This window comes from Elephas maximus, chromosome 4, assembly GCF_024166365.1.
Source record: "Elephas maximus indicus isolate mEleMax1 chromosome 4, mEleMax1 primary haplotype, whole genome shotgun sequence".
Lineage (NCBI taxonomy): Eukaryota > Metazoa > Chordata > Mammalia > Proboscidea > Elephantidae > Elephas > Elephas maximus.
In genome coordinates this window covers 27,180,276-27,194,127 of record NC_064822.1, presented here as the reverse complement: position 1 = coordinate 27,194,127, position 13,852 = coordinate 27,180,276, and the positions used below count along the sequence as shown (strand labels likewise).

The 13,852-nt window shown below is 36.2% G+C and overlaps 1 protein-coding gene across 3 annotated transcripts in view; it reads right to left on the bottom strand.

Annotated features, from left to right (window-relative positions):
* Nucleotides 1–13,852, bottom strand: part of MPP7 (MAGUK p55 scaffold protein 7) — a 302,630-nt gene that overhangs the window by 77,215 nt on the left and 211,563 nt on the right. For all 3 annotated transcript variants that reach the window (XM_049881747.1, XM_049881746.1, XM_049881745.1), the window contains 6 exons: nt 10,418–10,549; nt 8,791–8,872; nt 7,190–7,275; nt 4,155–4,229; nt 3,754–3,950; nt 3,224–3,288 (listed from right to left, as the gene is read on the bottom strand). In XM_049881747.1, coding sequence (XP_049737704.1) covers nt 3,224–3,288; nt 3,754–3,950; nt 4,155–4,229; nt 7,190–7,275; nt 8,791–8,872; nt 10,418–10,549 — 637 coding nt within the window. The remainder of the gene's footprint in view (nt 1–3,223; nt 3,289–3,753; nt 3,951–4,154; nt 4,230–7,189; nt 7,276–8,790; nt 8,873–10,417; nt 10,550–13,852) is intronic.

The window sequence follows — 13,852 nt, the reverse complement described above, 5'->3', positions numbered from 1 at the left end:
GCTTTATATATGTAACTGCCTAAATAAGCTTTAGGCAGAAAAGCATAGAGTAAATTATATTGACACAAGAAATACAAACTGCCAAGTTTCTATCATGCAAAACCATTCCTATATGCTACTTGTGATATACGCTTTCCCTGAGCACTTAGGCTGTGTCTTTTATGTAGTAATCTATAAGTTGGTTATACCAAAGAAAACCTATCATACTTCTAGATCTACTCCTCTGTCTGTAGCCCTAATACAACTCCATTATGTGAGAACCTAAAGAGGGAAAACAAATTTCTATTACAAATTTCTTGTTAGGTAAGCAATTCTTCCAAACACATACAAGGAGGCAAAGGAGGAGAAGGTGGAGACTGCTCCATACATCAAGCTTCTAAAATGTAAGCATGCTGGAGCTTTAAGAGTTTATGTTTTGGTTTTTAGGAATGTTTCATTTAAGAGGCAAGTTATTTTGCTTGCGAAGCCTATTTTCTGGATAGGTATTAGATAGTCAAGATTCTTAAGAGGAGCAAATAACTAACCATCAAGGATAAATACCACCTACACTTACAGTTTTGCATCAAGATGCTAGTTTTAAAGGCTAAGAGGCTGGTTATTATCACAGCTCCTGATTTCATTTCCCTTGGCACGAAGAGCCAGAGTTCTATCACAATTACGAATTCTAAGATAACAGGATTGGGATTTGCAAATAAGTAATCACTTCACGGGCAAAAGTTAACTGGCTAATTTGATCCATACCTATTTCGTGACTAAATTCATTATTACAAATCCAATGCTTACAATATCTTCCTAGGTGTGAAATGCACTTGTAAAATTTAGAGCTGAGAACTTTTTTTATCACTGTGAATTTTTTTCATAAATTTATAAACACCAACATGACAGAATTACGCTTCTTTTAGAAATTTTACATGAAATCAGAAACTTAAAACCCATCTTACGAATAAAGTCATAAAAATAAAAGATTTTATACCTTTGTTTTTCTTCATAGCATTATTCTATGATTTAGCAAAGGGTATGATAACATGAACTTCCTATTCTAAAAATCTAAGTACCAAATGTTCAAATCCAGGAAGCAGTGAGTCAGATGGCCTAAAAAGATTGAGTTACATAAGGGATCACTACCGAATGCACAGGTTACAAAACAAAGTGCTTTTAAATGCCATTAAAAAATTTAAGAACCAGTACAATCATTTCTACATAATTTTTAAATTCATGGGTTGAGGAGACAACATTCAAATAAATTTCAAATAGAATTTCAATTCTCTGAGGATAAAGACACTGGCTTCTTATTTAATTTCACAGAAATATAACACACTGTCTCTGTGAACAGTCACATGTACTATGCACTGGTAATTTGCTTGGATAATCCTCACCAGATTTAAAAAGAAATAACATCTATAAATGAAAAAAATATTATATCCCTCGGTGAATCAAATCTAACCCCCCAAAAAAACAAAGAAAGGAAGGTGGGGGAGGATGAGAGAAAGAAAGAAAGGTAGGAAAAAAATCAGTAAACATTTCTGAATGCTAATCAAAAAGCAGGAAAAAGCTAATCGAAAAGCAGTAAATATCCAAAATAAGGCCATTCCAGTCCAGACAAATCCTGGACTAGATCTCTCTCAGATTTGAATATTAAAGTATGAACGTAAAAGGAAAATTTGCAAATTAACAGATTTTAAAAAACTTCTATTAAAATTAATGCTTCTACACACACACACACACACACACACACGCACGCGCACGCGCACGCGCACACACTCACTTCTCTCAAATTCACCCACATCTATATCAGTTTGGGGAAAGACACTGAAAAGACTATATTATATAGTTCTTTACAGAAACATGTATACCTTTATCAAAAGTTTTAAATAATGAAAATTCATAAGAACATTTTAAAATTGTTATATCATTGTTTCATTTAAATAATGAAAATTCATAACAAATTTTAAATTTCTAAGTTGCCTATGACTCAAACAAATTTGGATATAGATTCAAATTCAAATATAATCACATTTATTTTAAAGTTACATATCCTTTACCCTACATGCAACAAATGCATTAGAAGTGTGCAAGCCTTCAAGCCTCAAACCAAAAAATCCCTCAAAGAGCGAGTCAGGTAGATGTGTCAAAGTTCCTTTCAGTCGGATGAGCTGCGAGTGAAGTCATTACATTTAAGAACAATGCAACATTCTGCTTAGCCTTTAAGCTTTCTGATGTCATAATACACGTGGCATTCTATGACAAGTGTTTTTTCCTCCTGCCTAGACTTGATGCCACAGGAACAAGCAGGCTTTTGAATCAGCGCTCCACTTTAAGTATTTGCTTGCTTGTAAGATTTATACTTGACTGTAGTTTGGCTCTCTTATAATGTGATTTCTGGGTTATAAGCGTCTACAAACTGACAGAAATAACAGGAGATGTGAAAAATGCAACGATACTAAAAACAGATGTTGGTGTAAAATTCCAGGGCCATTTATTTGCTCGTTTCACCTTTTAATGCACAACTTCTATGCTGAAAACAAAGGACTTTTTCCCCCTTCTAAAATACCTGGAATCATGAAATGTTTAGGGGAGATGCAGTAGAGTATCCATAAGATGAGAACTTGAGAGGGTGGGTGGTGGGAAGCGAAGGAAACCTGAGAGAAGGGTAGGCTGAAAGAAAAAATAACGCACCTAAATCCACACTTCTTCAGTAGAGCTACATTATCCTGTTCTTTACTCTCAGTGTCTTTCTCTCTAGTCTTGTGATAACTCCACACAGATGGGTTAAAAACTAGAGTTATAATTTGTGGGTAAGAAAGGAATTATTCTTAGGCACAATTGTTTTTGTGCCCAAAAAGATTCTGGATTTTCTCCTCCAAGTCTTTACCAAGAAATACCTTACCCAAATCTCTTGGCTTTGGAGAAACTGAGCTGCATTTTAGGTTATGTTTATAAAATGCCTAAATTCAGAAATTGAAGAGAGCAGTAGCAGTTAGAAGTTATTTTATTAAACAGTGAACCATGGCTTATTACAAACAACTCAACCACCCCTAAATCTTCAAAAGATTCACATTACTGTTCCTACTATGAATTTCCCATTTGTTCAATTCCTATGAAACAATCATTCAAAAGCTATTGCAAGGTAATATGACCTCTTGTTCTGCCACAAACACCTGTTTTAATAGTCAAAAAAATAGCAGGATTTAGTTATTCTGCATTCTTACATCAACAAACTTACATGATTTCCTGTTGGAAACTTTCAAGGGCTGAATTAATATTTCTGGTCGTCTCAGAGCCAATCTCCTGGGGGAAAATAAGGTCAACATGCCTATCAATTTTCAGTACAGGTCTGAAATTAACACACCAATAAAATACTGAAAAGTCTAAAGAAAAACTGAAAAATCTGGGAAAAGATGAAAACAACACAATATCTTTAAATTAAGAAATCAATCTTCTACTTTGAAATTGTTGCAAATGATCCCCTTCAAAGTGATTGTCCTTTTTTTCCACCTTTCACATAAATACCATTTCAGATACTAATGTGATAGTTTCCATTTGCTTCACAACAAAATCCAAGACCAGTACTATCATATTATTTTTAGTCATTATTCATACTTGGGTAGACAAAACAGAAATCCAAACCCAGGGGATAAAGGATTCCAAGGCAATTTCTAAGAGCTTGTTTTATCACAACTATGCTGGGATGATATTTTGCAGACTACAAGAGTTCAGTTTAAGAAAGACCACTGTGATATGCCAGGAGCTCACCTTTCCTGGAAATGCCTGGAGGGAATCAAGCCTGCTCTGGGGTTGGCATCACCTTCATGCTTCGCCTGCCACCATGTTGCATCATCTTGGCTCATAATCTGAAGTATATCTCCTTTTTTGAAAGAAAGTCCAGCTTCTTTACACGGGATTGCTTTGTCCTCATTAGGTTCATAGTCAAAGAGGGCTTTGATAAACATCTGGAAGAAAGGTTCGTTTAAGACGAATGAAGATAAAAAATCAGTATGTGAGATGGTCTTCATTCTTCTAACTTTGATTTAAGAAATAATAACTTTTTAAAACTAGAATATCAAAATAAACGTATTGTGACAAAGCGGCTATGAATTACTTGGAAAAACATCACTTCCCTTAGGCCCCCCAGAATTTGCGTAAGTAGTGATTACCTTGGCTTCTTTAGATGGGGTCTCCTCTTTGATGCTGGGTATAATCTTAAATGTTATTGCTCCCTGGGACTGAGCCTGATATTGAAGGAAAGAAACAGTTGTAAGAAAATTTCCAGAGCTAAGGAGAAATAAAGTAAAAGAGGCAGAAAACTAAGTGCATCTGAAAATTTACAAGCTTGGGGTTTCTACTCCTAGATAGATCAAAATGAGGAAACCAGTTTTGTAGAAATTCCTCTGACCTGAGAAAGCACAAAGGTTTGTCAAATAAGTTAAAAAATAACCACTGAATCCACTTTTACTTCCTGTGCACTTTTAAGACATCAATGATTATGACCCACATTAAGTTACTCAGAATAAAAACAAAACATGCACGGCGCCTTAAACAAAGACAAGGTTAAAGGAGTAGAATAGATAATAGATAATTTCAACAACCGTGTTTTGTGAAACTAAGTATTGCCAAGCTAATGTGCAAGGTTCAGGCCACTGTATTTATGGTATAGTGGTTAAGTACTCGGCTACTACCCAAAACGTCAGCAGTTCTAACCCCCCAGGCTGCTCCACGGGAGAAAGACGTGGCAGTCTGCTTCCGTAAACATTACAGCCTGGGAAACCCTATGGGGCAGTTCTACTCAGCCCTATATGGTAGTTCTACTCAGCCCTATATGGTTGCTATGAGTCAGAATCAACTTGAAGGCAATGGGTTATCCATGTTTTAAGGGTCAAAGAAGGGAGAGAGCTAGAGAAGAAAGGAGGAAGGTCTCTAAGGCTCACTATCAGTAGTATGCAGGTAAGCCAGGTTTTTTTTCTTTTTTCTTTTTTTAAGACCCTGAGTTGTAATGTTTGCTAGTTTCCAAGGTATAAATACTACTACCACAGCCAAATTAAATTTACCAGCATGAAGTCACTGAGAGCAGAGTTGGGAAGAGTCACAGTCAGCTCTAACAACCAGAAGGAGGCAACTCCAACACAACACAGTAATTTATGTAAAATGAGTTTTAATAGTATAAATACCACCATTTTATTTTATAAAGGAGTGGCTTATTTCAAAATGGCAATATCACTGTAATTACTTACAAAAGTAATTCATGAATCTTCTTAAGAATTCATATAATGCTAAACTGTGTAGGCAAAGAGAAAACAAAAGTGTTCTCTATTATCCTCTTCCACTCTTTTTTTTTAATGTGTGTAATGTAGTTATTTAAATTTCAGAACAGTTTCATTGCATACAGTTCAATAAACACTAATTATTACTGCCAATATTAAGTCATCCAGGCTATCTCACCTACTGTGATTGACTCACAGTAACCCATCATATGATAATGATGAATGATAATCTGTCTGATCAATGATGAATCAACTCAACCCTCTTGACAGTTTTCAAATATTTTAAAAATATTTTGTTTATAGACATTATTTTTTTCCCACTTGCCAAATTATTTCCTTAGGCCTTATTTACAACTCATAGGGTCGCTATCAGTTGGAATTCACTTGATGGCAACAAGTTTGGTTTTTTCCTTTGTTTTATTTACAATTGATTTTATTTTTTTAATTGTGGTAAATACATACGTAACAGAACATTTCAACATTCTTCACAGGTACAATTCAGTGACATTATGTTTATCATGTTATTCAGCTGAATTTCTTGACTAAATTTGAAATTTTGACAGTTACAGATGGCCATCTCAAAAAGTTCCATTAAGTCATTTTTTTTTTTTACCATTAAAAGCAGAGAAACACATCTATCCCCCCATGCTCTGGTCAACTCTAGACATTATCGAGCTTTTAAATCGTCACCAATTCAATGTTTTTCAGACATCATGTTTTCTTTTGTAACACATCTGTGCATATGCTCTGCCAAATTTTTCTGTAAATGTTTTTCTTTCCTCGTTTTCTTAGGGCTCTTTCTATACTAAAACATTAGACTTTTAGCATGTATGTTGAAAATACTTTTCCTACAATCTCATTTGTCTTTCAAGTTTACTTATTGGATCTTTTTTTCTGTATAGGAGTTTTCAATTCTAGTAGTCACATGTTACTTTTCTATTTGATTTTCACAATAAATTTGAAAAGGCTTTCCCTACCCTGTAATTATAAAAATTGTATATTTTATTGTGCTATTTTTAAGATTTTTTTATAATAAATTAGTTCATTTGCTGGGAATTTACTTTTTTGTATGGTACAAAATAGGGACTGATTTCTTTTTCTGTCCTAAATGAATCACTGATTAATCCAGTAACATTTATGAAACAGTTCCATTATTTTTCCACTGGTTTAAAATACCATCTTAATCATCATACATTAAATTTTCATATATACATAGGTCTGTTTTAAGATTTTCAACTCTCTTTTTATTCCTGTAGATTTACAGTATGTTGTTGTTGTTGTTAGGTGCCGTCAAGTCAGTTTTGACTCGTAACAACACTATAGGACACAGCAGAACTGCCCCGTAGGGTTTCCAAGGAACAGCTGGTGGATTTGAACTGCTGACCTTTTGGGGAGCAGCTGAGCTCTTAATCACTGTGCCATCAGGGAATATACTATATATAATAGGGATAGTCTCCATTTTATCCGTACAAATGAACTTTATAATATTGTAAAGGCCTAAAATAATCTTTTAGTTTAGATTTCATAAGACATCTAAATTAGTTTTAATACTTTATATACTGTGAAACCACAGCCTATAGTCTGGCCATACAGATGGAAGGAGGAAGAAAATTAATGTATCACCAACTACACAGCAAACACTACCATTTAAGTACCTCATTTGGGATGACCCTCCACTAAACTCTTTATATACTTTACCTCATTTAATACTCAAAACACTCCAGTGAGATATTTGCCTCTTTCTAGTCTCATTTTATAAATGCAAACACTGAGGCACAAACAGATTAAGATAATTTCCAAAGACATACACCGATGGGACCAGGATTCGAAGCCTGGTCTGCCAAACTCAAATCATGTATTCTTAACCAAGTCTGAAATATTGTGATTCAATTTTATTTTTATTGCAATTTTGAAATAAATCTGCAACTTACCAAAATCTGTATTACTTCCTCAGGCCTTTTGTCCTCTACTGGGATTCCATTCACTTCCCTAAGTTCATCACCAACGTGAATAAGACCTGAGAAACAGCAAATACATTAAGTTAAGCAGTGCTAAAAGCAAAAGGAACTGTATTTTCCAGTTATTTACATAATTAAAACATTGTTGGGCTCCCTTAATGCAATTAAGGACTGGAGAGAAGACCTTCAAACTTCTTAGGTTTCAGATTCACACTGTCCCTTTATAATACAGCAATGAATCAAAGACTACAGCATAACAATGCTGGCAAAGAAATGACAACAGCACCTCCCTCTTTGCCTAGAAATGCACATCACCGATTTCTTGAAAAAAACTTTTTTTATTTTTATAAAGTGTTACATGCTTTTAGTAGTACTTTCCAAATCAGAAACACTAAAAAAAAAAAAAAAAAAAAGTCTTATTGTAACTGATACCACTAAGCTACATACCGGGGGAGAAAAAGGACGGAACGGCAAATAGAATGTTATATATAATTTTACAACAAAAACAGCAGCCAAAAAAAAAAAAAGACTGCAGGTGTTGATATTACACAAGCATAAACACCTCATGGGAATAGCATTCTTGGTTCAAAAGTTCAGGGTCATGGTTTTGTGAGCAGCTTTCTTGGTTCAAAGGTTTAGTTAGGGTCATGGTATCATGGGCCTCTCCAGTCAATTGGCCTAATACTGTTTTTAGAGTCTCTGTTCTCCCTCCTACTTCAGTGAGTATTGCCTGAGGTCTTAAAAGCTAGCAAGCAGCCACCCAAGATACAACTGGTCTCTGTTCACCAGGAGCAACAGAGGAAGGAGACCCAGGAAACAGGGAAGGAAATGGACTGCAGGTGTAATTGCCTCCATCATGAACTTACTGATACCAGAAGAAAGGGATGGGGCATGTCTACAATTACTGAACATTTTGATCAAGGACCCAATGGAAAGATATTGATCAAAAAAAGGAAAATGGTGGAACAGAACTTCAAATTCTTACCAGAAACCAGACTTATAACACTGAGATGGGGAAACCGCTGAATCTATTGCCTGGAAACAACTTTTAAGCCTTGAACTGAAACTATCCCATGAAGTAATCTTTAAACAATAATTTAGCTCATTTAATAATGTTAGCCTTGAGCTCTATACTCTTTTAAAAATTACCTATATGATATTAAGTGGACAATCTTAACTCTAAATCACAGATAAGAACTTTATGGGGCAGAAAGTCTAAGTCAATAGTGGTGAAACAATACAGGCAGAGATAGGGAGAATGGTGGCACAATGTGAAGTATGTAACCATTGTCAATGAGCTGCACATGGAAAAACTGCTGAATGAGAGTATGTTTTGTTGTATTTTAACAAAAAAAAAAAATTAATTTGGGAAGTCTGTGTAACCTGAGACTATAAACTAAAGTCAGATTTATCTATCATTTATTTAAATAGGTCCCCACATGTCAACATAGAGAATATCTTATTGCTTGTTTTGCTATATCACATGATTGTTATCCTCTTGATAATGTATTAAAAGTACTGCACACAAAATGTAACATGGCTTCTCCACATTCATTTAATGTTTAAAATCTTACCACTTCTATCTGCAGCTCCTCCTCTCATGATTCTAGCCACAATGATGGCCCCAGTCTGCTCATCCTTCTTAATGGTAGCTCCCTATTAAGAGAAAAATGAAAGCATTTGAAAGTAAATGTGTGCGTTGGGTGGCTGGAGGGGAGAAGCAGAAAAAAGATATGTATCTAGAAAAAGTGGAAAGCACAAAAACTAAAGAATGAGTCACAAGAAGTAGGCATTATACTATTTGTCTTCCAAATACTTATTACTTGGTACAGAATTTTCTACTATACCTATCATTTTAGGTATCCAGCACAACTCAAAGATCTTTTGAAATCTTTAACCTTCTCATCATTGTTGAAAGTAAAAATATCTTTCCATTAAAATATACAAGTATAATGCTGTATATCTGAACTCTGTTTTTACCCTTTTTATTCTTATAATACTCCATGAAGAAGGTGGAATAGGTAGTGAAGATTAAGTGACAGACAGAGATTATACAGTAAATTAGAAAGTTAAAACCCAGTGCTTCTGTGATTCTTCTACTACACTAAGCTATCATAATCGTGGGACTCAGCAATAATGATAAGAATAAAACACAGAAAGAGAATGCAACGGAAAATTAGTTATATTTCATGCTTAGTAGGTAAACGAATCGAAGAAAGATCTGTTATTCCAGGGTTTTTATGAACTAGGATTAAGCCAATACTTAGGACAAAAAGAACCTGTGTTTTGGCATAACATTAGCAAACAATTTCAAAAAAGACTCCAGAAATCATTCATTTATGGATGTTCACAGGCAAATTAACTGAATGCTGCGTTGTAGAACAAAAGAAAGCACAAACGGTTACTTTGAATGCCTTTTCGTAACTTTCTTTCCGACAGGCAGGCATTGACTTGAAGAAGCCGTTCCATATTGCATCACACTGCTGAAAAGATGCACATGAGTAGCAGTGGGGGTTCAGCGGTAGAATTCTCGCCTTCCATACAGGAGCCCAGGGTTCAATTCCCTCCCCGGCCAGTGTGCCTCATGCAGAGCCACCACTCGTCTGTCAGTAGAGGACTGCATGCTGCCATGATGCTGAACCGGTTTCAGTAGCACTTCCAGGCTACAATGGACTAGGAAGAAAGGCCTGATCATCTACTTCCGATATAGACACAAACATCTTGGGGGCCAGAAGGGAGGCATTATTTTGCCTACCACAGACCCCTTGATGTAATTCAACACTGTGTGAATTCTGGTGCTAAAATAAGTAACTTTTACATTTTGAAATATCAGATACCTGATTAATTTCTTCTCATTTCTTTAAAACAAACCAGCTTTCTAGACAAGCCATAAGCAATTATTATTATTTTTAGTTACACCATTTGATCTCCAATCAGCCAGTCCTGGTGGATGTTACCTTTTCTTTTATAAATGCCAATAGGTCACCTTTTCAAAATTTGTGTCAATGAAGCCACTAGAACACCTGACATTTTATTTGGCTTCATTTTCCTTTAATAAATGTTCCAGTTATCTTAAAGGCTTGAAGGCACAAGAAATGCATGTTAAAGAGAGGAATACATGCGACATGCCAATTGAATTTGGTTTAATTATGACATCTGCTCATATCTGAGCACAAAATGTAGAGCAAATGGGCAACTTACCAGTGGTTCTCTATTTTTGACCAGACGGATTATTTTTACTGAGTCTTCTTCATCATCAATAACATCAGGCATAGGAGGCAGTACAGGGTCATAATTCTTCTGAGCCACAGTGTCATGTACAGAAAGCAAAGCCTGTAAAATTCAAAAGCTGGTAAAAAATATATATATTATATATATATAAACCAAACAGAAAACTCGCAATACATCAAACTGTAAGGATAATGAAAATGGTGTTATAATTTTGACATGAAAATGATAAAAAGGCAACAAACCCTGGTGATGTGGTACTTAAAAGCTACAGCTGCCAAAAGGTCAGCAGTTCGAATCCACCAGGCGCTCCCTGGAAACTCTACGGGGCAGTTCTCCTCTGTCCTATAGGGTTGCTATGAGTTGGAATCAACTTGGCGGCAGTGAGTTTAGTTTTGAGGTTTAAGGTAACTACCTGAAAAGGATCGCCTTACAAACAGAGTAGGAAGCAGTACCTGCAGAACAGCTAGAAGACAGCATATTTAGCTGTCACTCTGGCCCCCATACCATTAATGTATGACAAGAATCAGCATAACATTTGCTCTAACATGTACAGTCTCTGCTTTATGCTTGTAAGGGTAACTAGTAGTTGGGGGTGAGGGTAAGGGCTCTTACTTTTGATGGAGGGGGAAAATGAGGATTAGATACATTGCCAATGAACTAGTAGCAGTCTGAGAATTTTTTATGTATATATACTTTTTTTTCTTTCTTACTCTTAGCAAAACAAATAAAAAACACAGAAACGGCCAATATGACTGAGGAGTGACCAACAGACACTGAATGGCTCTTTACATAAAAGTCTGGTCTGGATCACTGATGACATTACTTTTTGCCTGGGGCATCTCACTGCAAGACTCTCACATGGTCCAAATGTATTCACCCTTGGCCCATTTTCAAATCCATTATTCATAGTGTAGTGCCAGAGTGATTGTTTTAAAACTTAAATCATATAACTGGCCTGCTAGTAGCCTTTCAAAAGCTGCCCATTGATCTTGGGATGAAGATCAAACTCTAGGAGGGCCTGAAAACCTTCACAGCTCTCCGACCTTATATATCTAACCTACCTTCCTCCTCACTCAGTTTAAACAACTTTCTTACAGAGGCCTTGGCCCAGCCATTCAATGTAAAAACAGATCCTCTGGTTACCTGTTTTCTTAACACCTTGCTCTCGGCCTTCATACTTGTTCACAATTTATAATCATACATGTCTCTACATGTTTATATGTTTAATATAATCTATATGCATATGTGTTTAATGTAAACATATAAATATATATAGAAAAGTACACAAATCATAACTGTACAGCATGATTAATATTCAGAAAACTGAATATGCCCATGAAAACATCCCCAATAACAAGAAATACAAAGTTAACTGAACCCTAGAGGGTTCAAATGGCCAATAAGCACATGAAAAGATGCTCAACATCATTAGCCATTAGGGAGATGCAAAGCAAAACCACAATGAGATATAATCTCACCCCCATTAGAATGGCAATGATCAAAAAAAAAACCAGAAAACATTAGGTGATGGTGAGACTGTAGAGAAACGAGAACCCTTATTCATTGCTGGGAGTAATATAAATTGGTACAGCCATTGTAGAAAATAGTTTGGTGGTTCCTCAGAAAGTTGAACACAGAGCTATCATATGACCTAGCAATCCCAATCCTAGGTATATACCCAAAAGAAATGAAAGCAGTAACACAGAAACCTATACAGGCAGTCGCCAAGTCATGAATGTCCAACTTACGGACAATTCATACCTGCCATTTAACGTTATGTAAATTTGCCCTCACTTCAAAATGACGGAAACAACCCCCACCGCCTACTCATAACAAATACTTCATCACAATCACCTTCACTTGCTACACGTGAAGCTTTTAAATCACTGAAAAGGATTCGAGCCTTTTCTTGCACTAAAGTAAGGCTAAATAAGAACCACAGGCACCTGCTCCAACTGACCTTCAAATCTGACTTAAAGACAGAGTTAGGAATGGATCTTGTTCATAACCTGGGAACTGCCCGTACACTAATGTTCACAGCAGCGCTTTTCACAACAGCCAAAATCAGAAACCACCGAAATGCCCACCAACAGATGAATGAATAAACATATGTGGTATACACGTACAATGAAGTATTATGCAGTTGCAGAGAGGAACGAGGTTGTGATGCATGTCACAACATGGATGAACCTTGAAAATATAAATATTATGCTGAAAGAAAGAATTGCAAAAGGACAAATACTGTATGATCTCACTTATATGAAATACACAAATACACAGAAACCAGAAAGTATTGGTGGTTTCCAGGGGTGAGAGGGAGGAGGGAAATTTACGTTTATGATGGTAGAATAATGTAGACGAAGATGGAATGATTACACTAGTTGAAGAATGTGATCAATGTTGCTGAATTGTACATGAAGAATGAGGATGAAGCCAAGGTGGAGTTAACAGGGGCAACCCTGGAACAAATGTTTTAAGAGAAACTATATAAAGCATAATGGTTTTTTTAAGACAATAGACAACAGGCAACAACGGTCAGTGATCACTGACAGGAGACAGACAGACAGGTTAAACCCTCTGACTGCCCTGGCTTACTACCTAAAAAGTTTCCAGAGCATGACAGGGGCAGAGGGAATCTAGAGAGAGCCCAGTGGTCTCCCTGAGGTGAAAAGATATGGCTGGAGTGCAGGAAGGTCAAGCTGCAAAAGTTCTCATGGAAGAGTACGGAAGAGGAGAGAACTGCACCAACACAGAGCTCTGCAGAAGGTCTACCTTGAGTCCTCAGCCAAGAACTGATGGAGGCATGTGTATGAAAAAACTACCAGAAAGGATTAGATCAATGGCTCTTAACTCAGGGCAACTTTGCTCCCCAAGTGATGGAGACATTTTTGGTTGTCACAACTGAGGGGATCTACTGGCATCTAGTGTGTAAAGGCCAGGGATTCTGCTACACATCTGATAACACACAGGACAATTCCCCCACCCCCCAAAAGAATTATCCAGTCCAAATATCAATAGCTCCAAGGCTGAGAAACCCAGGATTATAGAGAGAAATATTAGGAGCTCAAACAGGACAGGAATAGTTCCTGTTACCACCAGCTGCAGGGGGAAAGCCTCCTAATTCACAGGGCATTGAGGAGTTATTAGAAGGGTACTGTCTCAATAATGGGAAAAAATTAGCCCAAGATTAAATGCTGTTATAGTCTCACCTCATAAACCTTAAAAAGCAAGCCTCTGAAGGATCAAAATGTTCCCAAGTAACTTAACTGTCAACAGCTTAACAACAGGTAAGTTGTAAACAATTGCTTCTGTTTCTATAGAAATAGAACACCTATTTCTATAGATGATATCCTTGAGCTGTCAAATAGTTAACAATTGTTAACAGCTCAAGAATATCATCTATAG